The following is a 25,450-nucleotide window of genomic DNA, read 5'->3' on the forward strand; positions in this document are numbered from 1 at the left end:
CCATACAGGAAATGGAGCCGCAGGATCCAGAAGCCAGGCATTTAAAATATATTTAGTGCAAAAAGTATAGATGTGCAATGCAAAACATCTTTGTGCATTGGTACTAAATGCCTGTTAACTATTTTATGCATTAAAAATAGTCAAACCACAGCTTTACAGAAGAGCTTGAAGAGGACCTCCAGTGAACGTTTTACTGTTGGCAGGTGATGTAGCTGCTGCATGGTTTTTGGCAGTTGGAAACAGCTGTAAACAGTTATTTCCCACATTGCAACAAGGTTCATAGACAGGAAACTGACAAAAGTTTGAACTTTTCTTGTGGGAGGGGTTACTTGTGGGAGGGGTTTCACCACAATATCAAGAAGTTTTAAATCAGGATGATACCATTTATTGGCTAACTACAAATGAATAAGAATAAACAAGCTTTCGGCCTTGCAGCCTTCGTCAGGTTTACATCCTGTTAGTTTTTATAAACTAACAGGATGTAAACCTGACGAAGGCTGCAAGGCCGAAAGCTTGATTATTCTTATTCATTTGTAGTTAGCCAATAAATGGTATCATCCTGATTTAAAACTTCTTGCTTTTACTGATGGCTAACACGGTACAATACCCTACTGCTACTACCACAATATCAGTCATACAGCACCCCCTGATGGTCTGTTTGTGAAAAGGAATAGATTTCTCATGTAAAAGGGGGTATCAGCTACTGATTGGGATAAAGTTACATTTTTGGTCGGCGTTTCTTTTTAAATCAATGCATTGCAAATTGAGAAGTTAAAAAATAGATGAGAGATCAAGAAATGATTAATATTCACCAAATAATTTGTTCATATTGTTTAACCTACAATAAGCCTCGCACTGTGGGAGGGGTTTCATCACAATATCAGCCATACAGACACCCCTAATGCTATTAGAGAAAAGGTCAACATTTCTCATGGGAAAGTTGGTATCAGCTACTGATTGGGATGAAGTTTGATCCTTGGTTACGGTTCCTCTTTAAATGGCTGTAAGAGGTTTTGTTTCTAGACTATACATGAAAAATATATATATTTTTGTTCTTCTTCAGATGAATAATTCATAATTGGTCTGGCTGACTTTAAAAGAGTTCATAACAAGGACTCTTGGGTGAAGTGGAGGCTCATAAGGGTCCTTAGAGTCTGTGGCATTTCCGGGGAGAGTCTTTCTCAATAGGTGACTGAGGTGTTTATAGGGAAGGACTGGATAAAGTGGATGAAATGGTGATTCCGTGGCTTTTAGCAGAATTTTAACGAGATGTACAGAGAAAGTTACAAATATTCTTTAAAGCAAGTCTGACATGAAAATAAACTGATATGATAAACAATTGTATCTATATTCCTAATCTTCTAGTTGTATTTTGGTTTAAAAGGTTAACATTTTCAAGTTTTAAGTTTTGAGCGGCTCAGGGGAATAATCATGTTTATTCAGCACCCGTACAGACAGATTTCTATTTTTTTCACTGTTCGGTGTTCTCACAAGTATCTTTCTTACACACAAAGACTTTAATAACCTGTGATTACTTTAAAGAGAGCCCGAGGTGGGCTCATAAAATAAAATAAAAAAAGTAGGCTACCTGATCTGGGGGGGTTGAGCGGATCAGGTAGTCTCAAAAACCAGGACACTGGAATGAGAGACTGTTTCTCATTCACAGTGGGCAGGGAGGCGAGGGAAGCGTCAGGGGGCGTGGCCAGGAAAAGAGAGCTGCCCAATGGCAGCACTGGAAACCTTGTAGGAACACCTCTGGTGGGCGTCTTGAACAGGGAATTCCTCTCCCCTGTGTTTACTTCGAGATGGTGACAAATAATGTTGCCAATCTAGGGGGGAGGGTAAGCTATAGCACGACAGTGGGGGGGGGGGGGGCAGAGAGCGGTGATGGGGGGACACAGGCCTGTCAGGAGGCAGAGAACATGCCTCTGTGTACCATCTGCCCCCCCAAGTACCACCTCGGGTTCTGTTTAAAGTAGTAAACTGCAGTATACATACACACGTTTATCTCGAAAATAAGCCCATACGATTCAATTGAGCTTCAGGCAGTAAAGAATTCGCTTGTGCAATATAATGGCCAATGAGTCTTTTCACCTGAGAGCAGAGCAGGTGAAAAACCCTATCTCCTGTGTCCCACTGGCTTCTTTAGGGATCTTAGAGCCTCCTTTACCAAGGAGACCCCAGGTGCCTGTAATAAGAAAAAAGTACTTATTTACTGCTAAAAAAAATGTATTAATTCTCACAGCTGCCTGTTGGGAGCACCTATCTCACCCATTTGCCCGACACACATATACCACTTTTTCTTCTGCCAGCTCTCTGGCTACAGTGTTTGCAGAGTCCTGGGAAAAGCACCTTTGAGCCTCCCGCCTGGGCTCCCCATTGGTCTTGATATTTAACCAATGACAATCCTCCCTGAGGAGAATTTTCAGTGGTCAGTTTAGAGTCAGTTTAGTCACTTTTGATTGAAGTGTCCTTCAGCCACTGGTCCACATTGTTTGCCGCTTACCCCACGTCCGTGCTGCATACCAGGCACTGCTGGCATCCCTGTCACGGTGCACCGCCTGCTGAACCTGCTGTGACAACAGCTACTGACATCCTCTTCTCTGTCTTCAGGAAGCCCCGGCAGGCGAACACGGTAAATCCAGCGCTGGACACTTGGGCGCAGCAGCGCAGGAGACTTGGGCAAAGCCGGCGCCACCATAGGCCGTAATAGGAACTACGGCTATCGCAGGCACAGGGAGTAACTTCAGCGCCGTCAGATTATTTCATTCCCCCACTATCCATGGCGGCCTGGAGGGGGAATAGTAATTAACACGGCCCGGACTTGTGCGGCAGCAGGATCAGCCATATACTGGCTGTGTCCTGCGCCCAAGTCTCTGGCGCCGTTCTCTCTCGTACGCCCGGCAGGAGCATCTTTGAATGTCCCATTAAGGCTCCCAATTCATCCACTAGGTTGAGCAATGAGAATTATTCTGATTCTCACTGGACCAATGAGAATTAGGATGATTCTTATTGGTCCAGCTAGTGGACGAATCAGGAGCCCTAGTGCAACATTCAAAAATGCTTCTTCCAGGGCTCCACTGAAGATGAAGAAGAGGTGCAACAGGCAGTGTACAGCAACTGTGAGGCGACCGCCAGGATGCGGCAATACCAGCAGTGCCTGAAAAGCAGTGCAGAGGTCTCAAAAGTGCTTAGCATTGCTTGGGATACAGGAGCATCATTCATGTTATGAGTTATGAATTTGCCGGTAAATCCTGAGTGATGTGAGGTGATTAGAAGCTCGCATGTTTTGAGCTTCTGATCACCTCGAATTGCATATGGCCCCGTATGTCAAATCATCCTTCTTTTTCAGCTGATGTATTTTTAAGCTCCCCATTACCCTAAATAAATAAATAAATACATTGAAAGGAATAGCTTGTAATTGTTATTCTAGCTTAATACCAAGGCTTAGAAATCTTCAGGGTGTTCTCCTTTCAGGATTCTGACATATCTCTTATGTTACGTACACACAATACGTTTTTAGGTTCGATAGATGCATTCGATAGATAATTTCCGACATGTCCGATATTACTTTCAATCGTTTTACCGCTCAAATTCTCATAGAAGTGAATGGAAATTGATAAGAAAAGATAAAAGAATCGAGCGGGAAATCGAGCGTAAAAACAAATCGAAAGTCGATCAAATGGCAGAATCAACCGGAAAAACGTATTGTGTGTACCTAGCATTATAATAGAATAATCAGGCCTACGCTTATTTAGAACGCCACAGGGAGACTTTATAATCAGTTTCCTGGCAACAAGAACAAGTACTAAACAGTAGAGCTTTATTTTCACAAATGAGTATCTTTTAGAAAGTATGAGCCATTTAGTCACATTACACCTCAGAAGACAGATGTACCTGTAGGTTTGGACTTGCTTCCATATGGGATTCTGTTTATGCTAAGGATGTACCCATCATCTGTTATCACTTCATACTCTTCACTGGGGTATCCTCTGTTTGTGATCAGCTGACTCTACAAAAGGTTACAGTTCATTATTAGCCATATTCTGTACATTCATCAACACTGCCAAATCTAGATGTATTCTTTATGGGTCTGTAGCCACCTTGGCCTTGATTCACTAGTTATCACGCTTGTCAGCACGAGTAAATTCTAGTGTGCGCATGCTACGTGCAGTCCTGGCAGCGTAGCATGCGTTCTCAAGTTACACGTGATCGTTGTAAGTGCCGTGCGCTGTACTTGTATCGGGACCGCAATACTTCACTAGCATGGCCACTACTATGTTGATTAACGTCGGAGCGGCGGCACTAGTGAAGTATAACAGTTGTGATACAAGTACAATTCACGTCACTGTCATTTGTATGTCATTTGTAACTGGCAATACTATTTGCAGCATTTTTTTCTATTTAAGTTTAAGTCCTCATTTTTTCATTAGAATAATATGTAACACTGAGGTCTGAGGAGCAGTGATGCTTGTTTATGGCCCAGAAATGTATGAGGTATGCTATATGGGTAAAGGAAATATTAAAAAAAAAACCTACAACATGCAACCTAGGTTTAATACTTTTATGTTATGCTCATTATTATTTATTTTCTCTATAGTGTTACTCTTATAATACAGGATACACAGGGATGACAGAGTAAAGGGATGAAAAGCTGAGAAAATAATCTCTCTCTTACATCGCAATCAGTATTGTAATTATCTGAGGGAAACCTACCACATTCATATTGACTTCCGGGTCTACTTGATGATTCCCTTGATTCTTTGCACAAGAAGTATCCAGCAACTCCACGACAGATCCGTGAACCAAAAATGTCAGTGTGATGAACAGCCGCATCTTAAAGCTGGTAACAAAAAAGGTAAAAAGTTTAATATGTCTATGACAAAATCAAATCTTTGTCGTATTGTTGTTTTTTTTTCTTTGATCTACTTTTGCTCAAACTCTAGTGCATTTCATCTATTTGCAGCTTTTGTATTATTCTGCTGTTTAAAGCGAACCTAAAAGGAAAATAAACATACGAGATAAGTAATTGTGTCCGTAGAGCTAATCCTATGTAGTCTCATATTCTATTACAAGTCTGAAGTTTAAGCTATATTTAAGGCCACACAGCGAAGCTCATGGCTGTTTCTAGGCCTGCATGAAGTAGACACAGGGAAATTTGTGAGAAATTAGTCAATAGTAGAATGTCGGTATATTACCAATATTCTACTATTTTACAGTGGTATTTTCATTAGTAAAATATCGGTAAAGCCGGGTTCACACCTATTACTAGTGGTGTGATGCGCTGTAAGCAACGCAGGAATCAACCTTTATAAACCACGGTGCGACGACAGGGTCGTATACAAAGCACCGCCCCTGGCTAATGACGTACTTCCTGCTGGACCCTCCTGGCTCCCAAATGCAGCAATTATACCCCCAACCCCCTTTCCTTTGTAAGAAGTAAAGCCAGTATTTTTTTTTTTAACATAAAATGCCTTTTGAAGAAAACCTGTAACTAAAAAAAGTTCCCCTGGGGGTTACTCACCTCGGGTGGGGGAAGCCTCCGGATCCTATCGAGGCTTCCCCCATCCTCCTGTGTCACCCGGCAGTCTCGCTGTACTCCTCCAAACAGTGGGGATGTGAATATTTACCTTCCAGGCTCCAGTGCAGGCGCAGTATCGGCTCTCCGTTTGGAGATAGGAGGAAATAGCCGATCGCTGTCAGTCCGCTCTACTGCGATTACGATGCGAAATTACGGTAGCGTAATTGCCATTAAAATCGTAATTGAAAATACCGTAAGCGTAATTTTCAACGCGTAATTTCGCGTTTCGTTCATACCGTAATTTCGCATTAAACCATAACGCTCCCGTATAAAAAAGCCGCCGACTTTAAGGGTTAATAGCAAAGCCCCCTTAAATGCTAAGAGCCTCAAATTTGGAGAGTATATTAAGGAGATCAGAAGGAATAAGAGGGAAACATTTTTTTTCAAAAAGACCTTATAGTTTTTCAGAAAATCGATGTTAAAGTTTCAAAGGAAAAATGTATACATTTAAAAACCGACTTTAACGGTTAATAGCAAAGCCTGCTTAAAGTTTAGGAACACCAAATTCCCAGGGTATATTAAGGGGATCAGTGGGAATAAGAGGACAACATTTTTTTTCAAAAAGACCTTATAGTTTTTGAGAAAATCGATTTTTAAGTTTCAAGGGGGAAAATGTCTTTCAAATGCGGAAAATGTCAGTTTTTTTTGCACAGGTAACAATAGTGTATTATTTTCATAGATTCCCCCAAGTGGGAAGAGTTTTACTTACTTCGTTCTGAGTGTGGGAAATATAAAAAAAAAACGATGTGGGGTCCCCCTTCCCAGACCTCTTTAACCCCTTGTCCCCCATGCAGGCTGGGATAGCCAGAATGCTCCGCACCGGCCGCGTGGGGCTCCGCACCCTGACTATACCAGCCCGCATGGTCCATGGATTGGGGGGTCTCGGAATGGGAGGGGCAGCCAAGCTTTCCCCTCCCCCTCCGAGCCCTTGTCCAATCCAAGGACAAGGGGCTCTTCTCCACCTCCGATGGGCGGTGGAGGTTCACAGAGGCGCTCAAACTTATTGCTTGACTCACTGAGTTGTGCTCCCATTTTTGCCTGAGGAAGCGGGGTCACGCCCGTGAAACGCGTTGCATTTGTGGAGTTGAATAAATTACTTGACAATTCTATTTTATTGAGACTCAAGTGAGTTTTCTTTTTTTGTAAGAGGGAGGTGAGTCCACCTTAACATCCCCCTCTCCTTTTAAGCAGTTTTTAAAACGTTTTACTCTACTCTGGCGCCTCTGTATACCGAGTTTTTGCTGACCTTAATATACCCTGGGAATTTGGTGTTCCTAAACTTTAAGCAGGCTTTGCTATTAACCGTTAAAGTCGGCGGGTTTTTAAATGTATACATTTTTCCTTTGAAACTTTAACATCGATTTTCTGAAAAACTATAAGGTCTTTTTGTAAAAAAAAAATTTCCTCTTATTCCTTCTGATCTCCTTAATATATTCTCCAAATTTGAGGCTCTTAGCATTTAAGGGGGCTTTGCAATTAACCCTTAAAGTCGGCGGCTACCTAACATTGATCCATGCGTCAACTTTTCCGCTTGGGAGCAAGGTCATACGCATTAATTTCGTTCTTCATTACGATTCTTCATTACGATTATGTACTTACGGCCATAATCGTAATTACACTAATTACGCGAAATTTCGCAAAATCGTAATTACGTCATTACGCTCATCTCTAGCTATTTCCTCCTATCTCCGTGCTGAGAGCCGCAACAGCGCCCCTGCTGGAGCCAGGGAAGGTAAATATATCAAGTCTTGTCAGGCTTGTCGAGCCAGGATTGCGGGACGCTTCAGGGGAGCCAGCTGCAGCTACAGGGATGGGGAAGCCTCATTGGGACCCTGAGGCTTCCCCCTCCTCAATGAGACTTCCCCCTAGTGAGGTGGGTACCCCCAGGAGACTTTTTTTTAGTACAGGGTCTCTTTAAGCCACCGGCAAGCAAGAAAATGCTCAGAATAATATTGCCAGTACTTTTTCACCTACTTTTTTTGCTACTTTTTCTATTGCAAAGTGCTGAAAGGTTGTTTTAAACAGAAGATGAAAGATTATTAGCAGCTGCATTGAATACGTCTAGCATTGCTAATTATGCAGAACTGCAGATGCAATGTGACACGTATACGAACTGCACAGCTTGAAAAAAGATGGCAATCCGAAACAGTGCGCTGTCGCTCTGATCCAGCAGTTGCTAATATTTTTAACTACTTGAATCCAATAAAGAGCTATTTTTATGAAGTGGTGCTGCCAGGCAATACTTTTGCTGACCTCATAGAGTAGTGAGGTGTCCCTAAACAAAGCACACAAAGATCTCCAGCGAGTGGGTGCCAATCCAACAATCATGCATACATGACACTTGTTTGTCATTTCCACTCATAGAGACTTTGGTAGTAAAAGTAACAGCATTAATACATTGTATCGAAAGGAATCGGCTTACTCACCGCAAGGCACCAGCAATACTGTATGTCATATCAACACCACCGGGAATTTGGTATCAAGTATTAGACGTCGCAGTACTCCACTGGAGAGCCCTGCTTTTATCTGGAAGTATGTGGGAGGGACACAACGTCAAAAAAAAGAGAAAAAAAAAGGTACTCAGGATTTTGCAATAGTTTTAAAACAGATCTACGCCTACAGTCACATTATAAATGAATCAAAAGGAGACCTTCAGGAAGGGGAAAACCCATGCTCACTGACTGCACAAAGCAGTCTTCTTTGTAGTTGTGTAATAAATGAAATCTTCCTCAATCTGCTTTGCCTAACTTGCAAAGATGATTGTAGCTGTTTATAGAAATGAAAAAAAAAGCTGAGTGGTGAAAGTGACATGTTTGTTCTCACACTATGAGGGCTGCAGCGTACACCAGCAGGCAGTGCAGAATATAAGCATTGCTGTGCACGTTTGAACAATGTGTATATTGTGCAGTAGGTGAGGACATCAGAAGTACATAGCATGCGCTGTCTGATGTTTCCACTTATGCAGTGCCCACTGCTGCATGCATTTGCACTCTTCTGTTGTCTCCACTTATGTGGTAACATCCTGCTGCATGCATTTGCACTCTTCTGTTGTCTCCATTTATGTGGTAACACACTGCTGCATGCATTTGCACTCTTCTCTTGACTCCACTTATGCAGTAACACAGTGCTGCATGCATTTTCACTCTTCTGTTGTCTCCACTTACCCGGCAACACCCTGCTGCATACATTTGCATTCTTCTGTTGTCTCCACATATGCGGTAACACACTGCTGCATGCATTTGCACTCTTCTGTTGTTTCCACTCATGCGGTAACACACTGCTGCATGCATTTGAACTCTTCTGTTGTTTTCACTTATGTGGTAACACACTGCTGCATGCATTTGCACTCTTTTGTTGACTCCACTTATGCGGTAACACACTGCTCCATGCATTTGCAGTCTTTTGTTGTTTCCACTTATGCAGTATTGCACTACTGCATGCATTTTGGCAGGCAGTGCAGTGCTGTATTATTCACTGTCACTGTTACAGATTACCCAGCAAGCTCATAGTGAACCAGAACTCCTTGGAGTGTGTAAGAAGTAGGGTTGCTTGTAATCGAAATTAAGAGTATCATTTCCTGACTGTGGGCGAGGGTCAACTTACCCATACTTTATTTTTATAATTTGAAACTTATGAAATATATTAGGTGTTGTGAGTAGGTGTCGAGATCATTTAGGTGTCGTGAGTAGGGATAAAGTTATTGCCGATAAAACAGGGACATAGCTAAAGCATCAAAACTGTTCTGGTCCATAAGGGGAAAACAAGGTCTGGATGCGAAGTGGTTAATACTTAAACTAATTCACAAAGCAGTTTAGACCAACTGCATTCAGAAGTGTACAAGTTGAATTCACGTACAATTACCGAATGGTCTAAAAATGTTTGGTAATTCTGTCATGAACCTTGAATTCACAAAAGTGAAAGTGGGCAACTGGGCATGTTCTGGCAGAGTAGACCAGCTGTTCTATGCCGGGAAATAGATCTGTCATGAAAAATTAGCCCTATTGTAATAGAATTGAATTCATATTACATGAAGTGCAAAACAAATAGTAAACTTTACAAACATAAAACAAAAAAAATCCACATAAAAAAAATAAGTTATTTAGGTTGAAGTGTCTTTGCTGTTAACATCCAGAGAATCACTGTACAAGTTAATTCGGGAGAATACCGCAAAGTTTACCAAATACTTTAGTCCACCTTACCAAATGGTTACCCAACAATTTTAGACCTATTTTACCGAATGTCACCCGCATTTGTAAACTCTTTAGTGAATTTAAAAATAAGAACAGAAATACTGAATGTATTATACCAAACAGTTTTGATTTCCAGAACAGCCCTTAGTGAATTGAGGCCACATGTGTGAGAGATTTTTTTCCTCTTTCCTTCCAAAATGTGGGGTTTTAATATGGGTGGCTATAAATAATGCTTTAGATTATTATGTGAATATTATTTCCAATTGCACACTGCTACTTATGGGTATAAAGTATAAGTTTTTCTTCAAACACGAGCATTAGGTGATGGAGGTCGCCCCGGGCAAATGAGCTTGCAAACAAGTGTTTGCGTTGGGATTTGCGCATTTGTAACTGTGTTTACAAGGTATTGCTCATATTTGCCAGGGATAATCTTATGTCCCATTTTTCCCAGCATGACGTTAAAGCGGATCCGAGATGAAAAACTAACTATAACAAGTAACTTGTCTATATATCTTATCTAAAGTTTAGATAGTTTACACAGAAAATTTAGCTGCCAACAGCTTTATTAGAAAATTATTATTTCTTCCTGTGATACAATGACAGCAGCCATGTTGTTTGTAAACATTACACAGAGGCAGACTTATCTGTATCTTAAGCAAAAAAACCTAATCCCCCCTCCTCCCCTCTGCCTCTGAAATCTCTGGCTAGTAATACCTCCCCCTCCTCCTGCCCAGACTTAGCTCCCATGAGCCCTTGCTACTGTCTGAAAGTGCCTTGGCTCTCTGAAAACCTGTGGGCGTGGCCATGGGCGTCCGCAGAAAATTTTCCAGGGGGGGGCAAAAAGTGGGGAGTTAAAAATTTGGGCTGGTGTTGTGTGGCGCGCGTAGCGCGCCAAAAAATGGAGCTACGTCATGCGGCGCGCGTAGCGCGCCGCGCCGAAAAATGGGTGTGGTCATGAACCAGAATGTGGGTGTGGTCGTGGGTGGAGACAAGTTTACATGAACTAAGCAATGGTGGGACATTAGATTAGGACAATGGTGGCGAACCTTTTGGAGGTCGAGTGTCCAAACTGCAAAGTCACTTTACTATCACAAAGTGCCAACAGCAATTTAAACTAAATACAAACGTTTTAACTCATACATGAACATTATGGAAAATTAAGTTGAAAATAAACTGTGAAGATAAACAATTTCATCCATCGTACTCCTGAAAAAAATTATTCATTTTTTTTAGAACCTCCCAGTTTCATTTTCTGTTTTAAAAAGCAGAAAAAGTAGGTTTAATGCTATTGTCTCATATGATGATGATTCAGCTTTTTCCATAGTCTCGCAGTTAGCAATCATGTGACCCCCAACAAGACAAATTCAGCAATCATGAGGCCCCCCCCATCAAGACAAATTCAGCAATCATGAGGCCCCCAACATGACCAACTCAGCAATCATGAGGCCCCCAACAAGACAAATTCAGCAATCATGAGGCCCCCAACAAGACAAATTCAGCAATCATGAGGCCCCCAACAAGACAAATTCAGCAATCTTGAGGCCCCCAACAAATCATGAGGCCCCCAACAAGACAAAGTCAGTAACCATGAGGCCCGCAACAAGACAAATTCAGCAGTCATGAGGCACATAAATAGACAGCTTTTCACATAAATAGGCAGAATGCCCCCTTAATATGTAGACACCTCTCACCTGGCAGCAGTTCCCCAAAATACACTCAATCTGACAGCAGTGGTTCCCCAAAAATAGGTAGCCCCAGGTCTATAGGTGTCCCCAGAATAGGTGGCCAGCGGTATAGATGTCCCCAGAACTGGTAGCCAGGGGTAGAGATGTCCCCAGAACAGGTAGCCAGGGGTATATGTGCCCAGTATATGTAGGCACGGGTATATGTCCCAGTATATGTAGGCAGGGGGTATATGTCCCAGTATATGTAGGCAGGGGTATATGTCCCAGACAGTATATGTAGGCAGGGGTATATGTAGGCAGGGGTATATGTCCCAGACAGTATATGTAGGCAGGGGTATATGTCCCAGACAGTATATGTAGGCAGGGGTATATGTCCCAGACAGTATATGTAGGCAGGGGTATATGTCCCAGACAGTATATGTAGGCAGGGGTATATGTCCCAGACAGTATATGTAGGCAGGGGTATATGTCCCAGTATATGTAGGCAGGGGTATATGTCCCAGACAGTATATGTAGGCAGGGGTATATGTCCCAGACAGTATATGTAGGCAGGGGTATATGTAGGCAGGGGTATATGTCCCAGTATATGTAGGCAGGGGTATATGTCCCAGACAGTATATGTAGGCAGGGGTATATGTCCCAGACAGTATATGTAGGCAGGGGTATATGTCCCAGTATATGTAGGCAGGGGTATATGTCCCGGTATATGTAGCCAGGGGGATATGTCCCCAGAAAAAGTGGCCATGTGTGCAGGAGGAGGGGAGCAGCGGAGAGAAGAGGGAGAGCTATGGGCACTCACCTTAGGGGGCTCTCCCTCCCTCTCTCGCTCTCCCCTCCGGAGTCCGGAATGAAGTGTGCAGTAGTGTTGTCCGGATCATGAACGATTCGGATCTTTGATCCGAATCTATTTTATGAGTCGATCATCCGAATCATCAAAATGAACGATTCGGATCGCAAAAGGGGCGGGGCCAGGAGCGACACGCCCCCTCTCAGCAGGCAGCGGGGTCCTGGAAGCAGAGCGGAGATGGATCGCTCTGTTGGATGGGAGGCAGCCTTGCAGGGAGACAGGTAGATGAGAGAGAGGGGACATGGGTGCCACTGCCAGATATGTGTAGAGCACACATACTGGCTATAACGTGCTGCCCATTATAGGCTGTCTGTTCCGTAGTTGTGCTGCACAGTGAACACATTGGAAGCTTTTGGCTCAGCACAGCTCAGTAACTTTGCAGACAGTGTGATTGAAAGGCAATATAATCCTCCTGCACTCGGCACTAAACAGCTGCACTTATCTTCTGGGAATGCTTTCTTTCACTGTGCGACCTTTTCTTTCAAAGTACACAGATGAGCATATAGGTGAAATATATGTAAAGCATATGACTTCAGCATGTGGGTATTACGTGCAAACATTTCTGCTCGTCCCTCCTCCCTTCTCTGTCCACTCCCTGCCCTCTGTCCATCTTCTCCCCTTCTCTGTGTGTCCACCCCCTCCCCTTCTCCTGTCCACAGACCTGTCCTGCTGTTCATTTCACCCCCGAATGCTTCCGGTAGTAAAATGATCCGAGATTCGGATCAAAGATCCGGATCTCTTCAATGATCCGATTCGAATCATCCGGATCATTGAAAAGATCCGAACTTCCCATCTCTAGTGTGCAGCGGCTGGCAGCGGTGGGCGGAACTTACCTCCTCTCGTCGCACGCGCCGGATGGATTAGCCGCTACTCTGGCCTGATCCAGACCAGAGTGCGGCACCAGAACTTCCGGCGCAGGAGCGAGAGGAGGTAAGTTCCGCCCACCGCTGCCAGCCGCTGCACACTTCATTCCGGAGGGGACAGCGAGGGAGAGAGAGACCCCTAAGGTGAGGGAAGGGGGGGGAGACGTCCGCCCTTCCCCACTGTGCCCATAGCGCTCTCTCTCTTCTCTGCGTGTTCCCCTCCTGCTGGCTGCACGGGCACGCGGCCAGGGGGGGGCAGCGGGCGGCCAGGCTCGGGCAGATGCCCGGTTTTGCCATATGTGCGGACGCCCATGGGCGTGGCTCGTTTAGTTTATAGAGAATTAGAGTACTAAAACAAAAACAAAAAAGTATTTGGCTTGAGGAATGCCCTATAAACAATAGGAAAGGAACACAATTATGCAATGAGTAAAAGTTCATCTTGGATCCACCTTAAGGTCAGCTAGGTTGGAATAGTCAGTAAGGATTGAGTTCATCCAAGTGACAAGCAACACGCTTGCCTTGGGGTGTAAGCATTCGTGAACTGAACCCGCGAGTTCATAAACACTTTTGCGTGGGATAGCCCTTCGACTTGTGAACGCCATGGGGTAAAGTCCGCCCATCACAAACCAGCATGCATAAAAATCATCAACACTGTTTATGTATCTGTTACAGTATCTCTCTGCCAGTACATACAACACAAACTAACTACAGACTAATGATTAAAATATAACACCATGTCCCCTATCACTTTATGTATAATAATGACATGGCATGCAGCCCACCAAAACTGGCTTTCCAAGAACAGCCAGTGTGTGAGAGAAAAAGGAATAATTTGTTGATGATTGCCACTATTTAGACCACATGTAGAGGTGATCATTACCACAGCAGCACCAATAAACAGCTAATGCAGCAAATGGAGGAGGGCCTAATTTGGGTCCCTCTAGTTCAGGTTCTCGCATGCATTGCATCCTCTGCATCACCTATTGCTGTATATTGCTAGTATAACACTTCTAGTTAGCAGGGCCGGCGCTACCATAGAGGCAAAGGGGGCAATTGCCCCAGGGCCCCAGAACCTGTAGGGCCCCCAAGGTGTCTCCCCCCCCCAACTTAACTGTTGCTCCCCAGGGACCCTGCAGAGTCGTCAGCAAAACCATGGAGTGTCAGCTCATGGTTTAGGAGTCCTGGGAGAAATTTGACTGCAACAAAGGATCCATACTGCTGCTTTTTGGTTGGGGGGTATCTACTGGGGGCCCTCTGGTTAATTTTGCCCTGGGGCCCCACTGTTACTCGAACCGACCCTGCTAGTTAGACTTTAAAGATAGCAAGATGTTAAAAATTGCTCAATACAGTGACAATGCTTCCTGTTTCTTGGCTAATTCAGTTTATCAGTATTGAGGTCGTTGATTTCTTTTTTCTAAGAATAGCTGTATACTGGCTATTTCCTACATGTTCTGATTGAGGTTCGTCTCAGGGATGTGATATGAATTCATACTTAACAAACATTTCGATATTAGGAATAGTACAAATTCTATTGCTCTATTCTATTTTTTATGTTGTTTACTACCTTATTGTAAAACAATAACCTCTTTCAATAAAAATGGATGCAAGTCACCACACCTCGCTGGCTTTATTTGTCCTTTTCACCCTGCAGTTACTGATTTATTGCTGAGTAGTGGGCTAGTATACTCAGGGCCGGTTCTAGACTTTTTGCTGCCTGAGGCAGACTTGTGAGGATGAGCCCCCCTCCACGCCCGATTTGAAATGATCACACAGCACCTGACAATTTATTCTGCTTCATTTAATGTTCTCACATGACATGCTGCAGCTCAACACAATAACACACTGGCTGGCTGTGAGTCTTTGCCAAACAAATTGCTCACCCTCAGCCACTCCATTCCTCCTCAGTCAGGACAGAAGTGCCCTTTTGCTGTGCAAGTCAAATGAAACACTGCTGCTCTCCTGCCGCCCCCTCCTCACTCACTGTCAGACTCCTCACACAGCACAATCAGCTGCTTTTCCCCAATGATGACCTCTTCTCCTTGCTGGCTCTCCTCTCACTTCTCCTCCTACTCTGACTGCATGCTGATAGTGTAAACACAGTACAAAAATGCCTCTGACACAGGACACCAGGGTTCAAATCTCGGCTCTGCCTGTTCAGTAAACCAGCACCTATTCAGTAGGAGACCTTTGGCAAGTCTCCCTAACACTGCTACTGCCTATAGAGCACCCCCTAGTGGCTGCTGCTCTGGCGCTTTGTGTCCGCCAAGAGAAAAGCGCGATATAAATGTTATTTGTCTTGTCTTCATGGGAGAACCGGGCCTATGTATACTTGCGGGTCACTAAGTATTCCAGTACTTATGTCTGACTCGAATGGTTTAACTTTCACAGCAAGATTTTGACTATAAAGAATATTTGCCTCTAATGAAGCAGTTTCTGCACTGTGAAACGAGCCTGAGGTTCCAGTCTTCATTAATACTCCTGCTGTATTTATAATTCTGTTTTTAAGTGAGACCACGTTTTAATTACTAGCATAGAGAGCTTTCTTCCTTTGTATGCGACTCAATTCCAACAGTTGATCAAAATGTACATTTTATGCATGCATTTCTGTATACTTGACTCCAGTTAAACCACATTTTAATGCAACACATAATTTGGTATGATTAATCTACTTTACAGGGGTTGGGGCATGTTCTTTCCACAAAGCTTCTAGCCCATTATTTGTAAAATGTGTGATTGGGCACTGGTGTTCAAGAAATTTCAAACGTTTGTGTAATAGTCTATTTTAGCTTCATTGATTTTCCTTCTGATTATTCAAAAATATAAATGCAGTGGTAATTATATATACAGTATAAAGTATTGCCCTGCTGTAAGACATTAGGAATTTCTCCTCTAGATTAACCATCAAGAAGTTGGCATACTGTGGCGCCATTTTGCTTCCCATGGCAGTCCCCATGAGCTGAACAGTAATTGCCAGTAAGCATGGTCAATGAGGTGCAACTAAGTTCGAGTCGATGCGGGATTATGCAAATTTTGTATGCAAATGTATGCAGCTTGAAAATGGACCAATCGCATTTTACCTCAGCAGGATTTGATTGGTTAATTTTTAAGTTGCTTAAACTATTTGCATAATACTGCATCAACTCAGAATTATTTGCATCTCCTTGACCATCCCTAATTGCCAGTGGTAAAATAACTATGCATATGAAGTTAATAAACTTTGTCAGTTCCTTAGTCATGTGTTTTGGTTCAGTGAGAATGACACAAAATGACAACTACAGTATATATATATTACATGACAACCTACATATACTACGTTACTGGCTATGCTGGTACTATAGCTATATTTTCAGATAATGGTCATTTTTATTATTTTATTTTATGGTGTTCAAGTAACTTGTACACATTTCTGAGCCTGGCGCTCTTAATCACATAGGGCTTGATTCACAAAAGAGTGCTAACTGTTAGCACGGCCGTTTTAGCGTGAATTTTTGCGTTTGCGCGCGATCACGAATTTTCATGCGCAATCAACCGTTTTCGTGCGCAAACGCGAATTTTCATGCAAAAACATTAACGTTTTGCGTGAAAATTCTCGTTTGCGCGGGAAAATGATAACGATTTTGCACGAAAATTCGCATTTGCACGCGAACAGGTTTATTTAATTGTGCGTGAAAATTCGCGATTGTGCGCGAAAATTTGCGTGAAAACGGCCGTGCTAATAGTTAGCACTCTTTTGTGAATCAAGCCCATAGATGACAAGATGACAATCATAGGATAATGTCCGCAAGCTCTGTCTTCTGATCAGTCTCTTATATTGGTTGTTCACACAGTAGCACCATATAAGGAAGATTAGGCATACATTTTCTGTGTGTCATGTAGCATTCTGTCTAACTCAGCAACACCATAACAAAGAGGGTACTTCCAAGTAGTGACTGAAAACTAAAAATAAGAGGTGAAAAAGTCACATAATGTCAGTCATGTGCTGAGCAGTGGATAGATGGAAGTAATGTGTAAGAGTCATGTATGGTTGACCACTAAGAATCCAAGCAGGAAGTTCTTTTGTGGTAACAGCCAGGAGGTCAGGCCTCTCTCAAGGGAATACACAAGTTTAAAGAGGAACTGCAGTGAAAATAACGTATTTTAAAAAAGTGCTTATTTTTTACAATATTTATTTATAAATGATTTAGTCAGTGTTTGCCCATCATAAAATCTTTTCTCTCCCTGATTTACATTCTGACATTTATCACATGGTGACATTTTTACTGCTGGCAAGTGATGTCTGTAGAATGAGATGCTGCTTTTTGGCAGTTGGAAACAGCTGTTATTTCCCACAATGCAACAAGGCTCCCACAGTGTGATGTCAGTAAATAGGTGCTGACATCACACTGTGGAAGGGGTTTCATCACATTTTCAGCCATACAGAGCCCCCTGTTGATCCTTTTGAGAAAAGGAAAAGATTTCTTGTGGGAAAGGCGATATTGCTACTGATTGGGATGAAGTTCAATCCTTGGTTACACTTCCTCTTTAAGGTACAGATTCACTTCGCTCATACAGAACAGCTTCCTCTTTCCCTTATCCATCCAGCGAGGTTCTGATTTAACCCTCTGTGATTATTCAGCATGGGCTGGTTTTACGTTCTGGGTTGGAAGAAGATCTGATCTTAGGAGGTGATAGAAGACTTTTTCCGAGGACAGGACCAACGCCACCATTAAAGGGTGTAAGGTTCAGAGCAGATGTCTGCTTGGTTCTGGTCTTGGTTTGTAGTAAAAGCTCCTGGATAGTGATGGTGGTTTTTGCAAGGTAGCGACTCCGCTGTCATTGGGAGAGAGTGGGGTTCTCCTCCAAATTCAGACTTGAGTTTGGCAGAGGGAAAGTTAATCATCTCACCTACTGCAATCACATAAGGGGCTGCAGCTCTCGGTATGCAGTGGGCTGTGTGTGGAACAAGGAGGCTCCTGAAGGGCTAATGTAGCAGAGAGAGGCTGCACAGTCTGATGTAGCAGGCAGAGCCATTAGGCCCATGGCAAAGTGTAAACTCAGAGTGGTGATTCACCACGGAGGTAACCCAAGAGAAGAGAGTTGGTACAGAAGAGGAAGGCTGTGTATTTTGTATACCCTAATGAATACCCACTGTGGTATTTTGTTGTTGATATGGACAATTTTTGGCTGACGAATCAAGCTGCGTTTTTTTATTTTAATCCTAAAGAACTCACAGGCCGGTATGTTGTGATCCTTCTATGCTATAATATCCTCTACCAACATAAGCTTTGTTAACAACTTCTCCCAGAATATCACAATGGTTACAGGTGGTACTCCTGTTCTGTGACTGGAGCTCCAGCCCCCCATTCCCCCTCCCCACAACTCCCCAGGCCTTTTCCCTGTACTTCTCAGGTGGTACCCACATCTTTGCCCCACTCAAGGCAAACCTCTTAGGGCCTGTAATGTTTCCACTACACGCAGATTCTGGATGCAGAAAAACTGACTCCAATGGAAGCCTATGGGCCTGTTTCCATTAAACGCGATTTTTCTGATGCCGATTTCCCATAGGCATTCATTGGAGTCAGTTTTCTGCATCCAGAATCCGCGTGTAGTGGAAACAGGCCCTTAGTGATCTGTCACCTGGTTGTAGGAGGTGAATACAAGCAGCTTTCCAATTATAGAGAGCTAGAGCTGTATGACCATGGCCAGAAGACACAGAAAGATTTTTAAAAAATCATGCTGAAATTGACTGAAAATGTTTGTGTAGTGTGTGGAGGAATGATCCCTTTCTGATCATATAATGATCAGGATGGACCTATCTGTTGCCCACGTCAACCTGTGTATTATCACCATTAAAAAACATCCACTGTCCACTTCTATTTTCAAGAGCTGTGAATATGTACGTTACATCACTGATTGATTTTGTTGTCCTCCTCTACTGTGTTGTGTAGTATGGATAATTACTAGAACACTAGTAGAAAAGAAAATATTCTCATATTTTTATTTTCAGTTATATAGTTTTTTTTTTGTTTGTTTTTGTATAACATTGCATCATCCTCTAATATTTGCAGTTTACACACTACTCAGTATTCCAAATGATTTTACAGAGCCGGCTAGTAAACTTTTGAACTGTCCTCTGCAGAAATAAAAACAATACAGTGCCAGACACTTGAGATAATAAGTTTCAGAAGACAGAGCTTTCTGCGACCTTGAAAGTCGTGGAACTCAATGGCTCTTTTGCATAGATAACAACTCGAGTTTCTTAACTCTTCCTGTACTGGAAACAATATTAGACTTATGTCTCTGCTCCTAATGTTTTATTTCTTAGCTGTACTACACATGCAAATCAATCTATCCTAATTTTTTTCGCTTCAGTGTCTCTTTAAAGCAAAGATAACCAATTACTGTCAGTCACGTAGGGATTGATTCACTAACATTTGTGTCATGCTGATTGCACATGCAAACTTTCACTATGGCAGAGATGATATCATGTGAAAGAATCTTTAGTTCAGGTTCACTTAAAGGGAACTTAAAGTGAGAGTGATATGGAGGCTGCCATATTTATTTCCCTTTAAACAATGCAAGTTGCCAGGTTATGCCCCTAGTCCTGTGTCTCTAATACTTTTAGCCATAGATCCTGAACAAACATGCAGATTAGGTGCAAGTCTGAATCACACAACTGAAACAAGCATGCAGCTAATCCAGTCAAACACTACTGTCAGAAGATCAGTAGGACTGCCAGGCAACTGGTATTTTTGAAAAGGAAATACGAATGGCATATATGGCCATATCACTCTCTCACCTCGGATACACTTTAATACCTACTGAATGTGCACAATTTAGTCTTTAGCAGTCTGAAACAATCTTTTATCTGCCAATATTCAATATGTAGACATGCTTGCTCAGCTATCCACTAAGCAACCTATGCTGTCTTTTGGTAAGGAAAGGAAAGGAGGCAGAATGAGGGGAATCATAATGACAGTCAGACTGATACAGCACAGCGCATTGCTGGGGAGGAGGCGTTGCCTATACAGATAGTAAGCTGTCATCCAAAATGATCATGATTTCTAATCCTGCACAACCAGCGTCAGCTGTCAGTACATAAAGGCAGCAGAGACAAAGCAAATGCCATTTAGGGCTCTTGCACACTAATTTTTGACGCCATTTTACATGCGATTCTGATTTTAAATCGGTACTGCATGCTGCGTTTTTTCTGCGTTTTTCTTATTTTGATACCATCCAAGGAAAATGAGAATCGCAAATCGAAATCACAAATCGGATTTGCAGTGTGCAGGGGGCCTGACAAACACACAGTGTGGCGTCTGTCACTTTGCCATCACAGCTTGTGCAACTTGAAGTTGGCAAAGTCTCTTCAGCGCTATTCAGGTTGTGGAGAGGCTGAGAAAGAAGCACTTGACAGATTAATAATCAGAAATTGAAGTTCACATACATACTTATTCCGGCCTTTAATCACATTTTCCTTAAATGTGTAGTACGGATAATAAATAGAACATAAGTAGCAAACAAAAGAGTCTCATATTTTTATTTTCAGTTATATGGCTTTTTAATAACATTGCATCATTTTGTTATATTTGCAGTTTAGAAACCCCACTCTGCCTTCTAAGCTATAAAACAAAGCAGAATAATGGCCCTTTAAACTTTCCTGCAGTAAAACCTTATCTCAAGCCGTCTCTCACTGTTTCTTGGCTTTTTAGTGCTTCAGAAAAAAAAGGACTTTTTTCGACCCAGTGGTTGAATAGCTCAGAGAAGCTCTTTTGCACAGATAACAACTGAAGTTTTTTTTTTAACTCTTCCTGTACTGGAACAATATGAGGATCTTTTCTTTGCTACTAATGTTCTATTTCTTTACTACATCTACAATTCATTATCTCATAAGTTTATTTTCACTTCAGGTTTGCTTTAAACCTCATAAACAGAAAAAAGAGAAGTAAGAAACTGGTGACTATGTTCCTAATCATGTGATCATGCCGGTTAGAAAGTGTCAACCAAGAGCGGCAACTCCGAGATGGATCCATGGGAGGTGAGTAATGTGCAGGGCTGCCGCCGATCTATCTAGCGGTATTATTTTTAGGGTCTTAGGCAGGAGTCTCAAACTCAATTTACCTGGGGGCCGCAGGAGGCAAAGTCAGGATGAGGCTGGGCCGCATAAGGAATTTCACAATCGCGGCGCATCGCCGCCTCTGCCCGCCCCTCTCACTCTTCACAGAGAGGGGCGGGGAGAGGCGGCGATCCGTGCTGCGATTGATGTCAGGTGGGGCAGAGCTGAAGCTGAAAGCTCTGCCCCTTCCAGGAAATGCTGGCAAATTGCCCCCTGGGTGATTTGGGGGCTCTGCAGCCCTCATTTAGCGGCGGGGATGCGGTGGATTACTTGGGAGCACTGAAGCGAACTATAAGGAAGATTTTGCCGGCGAGGGCCACAAAATATTGTATCGAGGGCCGCAAATTGCCCACGGGCCGCGAGTTTGAGACCCCTGGTCTTAGGCCTTTTTCACAGTGGGACGTTAAAGCCGCACGTTAGAAAATGTTATAACGCAGACTAACGCACAGCAATACAAAGTCTGTGTGACATTCACAGTGCACACGTTGCGTTCTGTGTAACGTGTGGCAATATTTAGAAAGTGCTGCATGCTGTGTGTTTAGCAATACATTTGCTGCGTTATGTGTGTTGCACATGCTCAGTAAGGTTTTTATTTATAAATAAAATGTAACGCATGCGCCGTTTTCGTTCCATCAGTATGCAACGAAAACAGCGCACCAAGAGACACATAACGCAGTGCAAAATAAGTGCAAAATAAGATCTAATTTCATAACCTACATGCGCTGCGTTAGGGGCACGTTGTGCGACTTTAACGTCGCATCAAACGCAACGTCCCACTGTGAAAGAGGCCTTAAAGCTTGTGAAAAAGTTGCATCACTTTCAGTCCGAAAATAATCATACCACTAGGGAGGTTAATGGTGATCTTCAATAGGGATGTTCAATTAAAAAGCAAATCATTCAGAGTTGATACAGAATCATGCAATTTTTTTTATTCAAATTTATGCTGCTTGAAAAAGTACCAATCTAATCCCACCTTGGCTTCATTCACATAGTTCATTTACATGCGCCTGACATCTGCATAAAAAATGGGCAGAATCCTGCATCAACTCAGAATTATCTGCATCTACTAAAGTGTAGCAGAGATGGCACACTTGCGCTAATTTATACTTACCTGGGGCTTCCTCCAGGCCCATAAGCACCGAGGCTTCCCTCGCCGTTCTTCTCGGGCCCTCAATTAAGCCGATATGACTCCCGGAAATCCGGGTGGTTGTAGCCTTCTGCGCATGCGTGAATCAGTTGCGTGCGCACCTCCACTGTGCTCTTGTCCCCAGGAGTGTTCTGTGCCTACACAGTGCTACTGCGTAGACGCAGAATGCTCCAGGGGATGGGAGCACAACAAGGGGTACGCACGTCGCCGAGCCGCGCATGCGCAGAAGGCCGCAACCACCCAGATTGCTGAAAGTCATAGCGGCTTAATGGAAGGGCCAAGAAGGACAGCGAGGGAGGCCACGGTACTTCTGAGGCTGGAGGAAGCCCCAGGTAAGTATACATTAGTGCTAGAGAACCATTTCAGGTTCACTTTAACCAAATTGTACATATGATCTGTACTGAAGGACTGTACAAATGTAAAGGCTAGAAAATAAGCGAAGTTTGTGATTATAGTATGCTTGGGAAGTTCATAGCTGGCTACATACTGAGCTGGAAAGGTAATTTCAAATTGTGAAAACATTTGTGCCAGTGGCATAGCTAAGGAGCTATGGGCCCCGATGCAAGTTTTACAATGGGGCCCCCCCAAGCACTCCATACATACGGCGCACCAAAACCTGCCAAGGGCAACTACAGTGTCAGGTGCAAGAAGGGGATGGGGAAGAGCTTGTTAATGATTACCACTATTCAACGTACCGTATCTATAGAAGTGATTATTATGAGCACAGGGCCAATAGAGAGCTAATACTGTGGTTGAGGGAGGGCCCTTTTGGCCCAAGGGACCGATGCGGTCGCAACCTCTGCATCCCCTATTGCTACACCCCTGATTAGTGCAAAACATCTGATACTGAACCTGCTTTATAGCAATTTTTTTGCAAGTGTGGAATTTCACTTTAAGGGTTGGTTCACACTGCATCCGCTCCCGGATAATTTCCTGGAAGCTATGCTATGGCAAGAAAGCTAATTTTGGCGCAGAGCTGTGCCGATGATTTGGGCACCACCATAGGCCGTAATTGCAAGAGCTCACATTAGAAAAAAACTAGGTAATTTGACTGGGGCAACAACCGATGCTCAAATTACGTGCTGCCCCACCTCCCGCTACAACTCAGAGGGGGAATAGCATTAAAGCCAACTGGGAGTTTGCCTTCAGCAGGGTGAGCCGTCTTTCGACTTCACCCTTTGCCGACATTTGCCAGCTGCGATTTTAAATGTATGTTGCTATGGACCCTTTCATGCATATCCGTTTGAATGTGTCTGTTGCGTTACCATAATAGACAAAACTAACCTATGTGATTTATTTTTTTGAACAGTGGATGTTGTCATTAACCCAATAAAATGGCATTTAGCTGCCCCACAGTGCAGTGAACACTGCTACAGACCTTCAGAGTCGTACATTGTATCTGTACTAGCTGGATATGGCCAGATCCATTGCTTTGTGCAGCATAAAATCTGGCCTACTTATAAAAGTCTGAAGCACATGCGACTTGTCACCAGATAAAACCCAACATGGGGTGGTCAATTTCATTTACACAGTGTTGGTTGGGGATAATTTTATTAATACAGGATGTTGAACATGAATGGGGCAAGGGTTGCACCACCACTAGTCTCCAACACTTCCAGTTGCCCATAAACACCTGGCATTTTTTTATGGGAGCAACTGACAGACATTGAACCATCAATGGATATGGACCCTATACCAAACTGGTCCCCTGCAGAAGAGGAGCTGCAAGGTGGGCAGAAAAGCTTTGGTAAACACACGATGGATAGGTACCTTGGCACACATGAGGGATAGGTACAGCAGCAGAAACAGGAACCCACATTCATACCTCCATCACAAAAGACACATTAGAGCCACATCTAGATAGTCCCCAGAGCCACATACAGGTAGTTTTCCAGTTAAGAACAAACCAATAGTCCCTATCTTGTTCATAAAGTTGAATTTGTATGTAAGTTGCAAAACCGTGTGCCCCTGTGACTCCAAAATCCCTGTGCCTCCAGTGTCCCCTTCTGACCCCCTGTGCCTCCAGCGCCCTCCTATGCTTCCAGTGTCCCCCTCTGACCAGCTGTGCCTACAATGTCCCACTCTGACCTACTGTACCTCCAGTGTCCTCCTATGCCCACAATGTCCCCCTCTGAACCCTTGTTGATCCAGTGGCATCCTGTGAGTCCAGTGTTCCCCTCTGATCCTCCAGTGTCCCTGCTGTGTCCCCCTATGCCTCCAAAGTCTGACCTGTGCTTCCAGTGTTCACTTATGGCATCCTGTGCCTGCCTTTGCCTCTGTTGTCCCCCATGCCTCCAGTCTTCCACTCTGACCCCCTGTGCCTCCAGTGTCCTTCTGTGGCATTTTGTGCTTCCAGTGTCCCCCTATGCTTCCAGTGTCCCCTCTGACCCCCTGTGCCTCCAAAGTCCCACTGTGCTTCCAGTGTCTCCCCATGGCATCCTGTGCCTCCAGTGTTCCCTTCTGACCCCCTGTGCCTCCAGAGTCCCCCTCTGCCTTCAGTGTCCCCTGTAAATCCAAAGTCCCCCTGTGCTTCCAGTGTCCCCCTGTGGCATCATGTGCCTCCAGTGGAGTACATTTGAAATCGGCGCCGGTAGACTTGGGCGCAGGATACAGCGGTATATAGCTGATCCTGCTTCTGCACAAGTGCGGCCCGATTTAATTACTATTCCCCCTCCAGGCCGCCATGGATAGTGGGAGAATGAAATAATTTGGCTTCCAGCGATTGCTGGAGGCCGAATTATTATGTTTTTAAGCAACCTCGGCTCCAGCTTCTGACAGAGCCGACGTTACTCACTGAGCGCTGCAATAGGAGTGATTCCTATTGTAGTCTATGGAGGCGCCGGCTGCGCCCAAATCTAGCAGCGCTGAAAAGCACTGCTCCGCCTCCAGTGTCCCCCTCTGCCTCCAGTGCCCCCTAGGGCTTCCATTGTTCCCCTGTGCCATCAAAGTCCCCCTGTGCTTCCACTGTCTCCTATGGCATCCTGTGCTTGCAGTGTCCCCCTCTGACCCACTGTGAAGTTTATTCATCACCGAAAATGTCTC

General features: G+C 43.7%; 1 protein-coding gene and 1 long non-coding RNA gene across 4 annotated transcripts in view; one reads left to right on the forward strand and one right to left on the reverse strand.

Moving 5' to 3' along the window:
* Nucleotides 1-8,089, reverse strand: part of LOC137535640 (lysosomal acid lipase/cholesteryl ester hydrolase-like) — a 25,983-nt gene extending 17,894 nt beyond the window's left edge. Inside the window, exons 1-3 of one of the 3 annotated variants that reach the window (XM_068257498.1) lie at nt 8,008-8,089; nt 4,717-4,843; nt 3,898-4,012 (exon numbers count right to left, since the gene is read on the reverse strand). In XM_068257498.1, the coding sequence (XP_068113599.1) occupies nt 3,898-4,012; nt 4,717-4,843; nt 8,008-8,036 (271 nt within the window). In that variant the 5' untranslated portion in view covers nt 8,037-8,089. Of the gene's footprint in view, nt 1-157; nt 212-3,897; nt 4,013-4,716; nt 4,844-8,007 lie in introns of those variants that run through there. The other 2 variants (XM_068257499.1, XM_068257500.1) reach the window with 2 other exon arrangements.
* On the forward strand, nt 4,777-23,801 carry LOC137535645 (uncharacterized). Its single transcript, XR_011024424.1, has 3 exons — nt 4,777-4,858; nt 21,056-21,183; nt 23,718-23,801. It is a non-coding gene; the product is annotated as an uncharacterized lncRNA (long non-coding RNA).
* Nucleotides 23,802-25,450: the final 1,649 nt, after the last annotated feature.

The sequence above is a fragment of the Hyperolius riggenbachi genome, chromosome 10 (assembly GCF_040937935.1).
Source record: "Hyperolius riggenbachi isolate aHypRig1 chromosome 10, aHypRig1.pri, whole genome shotgun sequence".
NCBI classification, from domain to species: Eukaryota; Metazoa; Chordata; class Amphibia; order Anura; family Hyperoliidae; genus Hyperolius; species Hyperolius riggenbachi.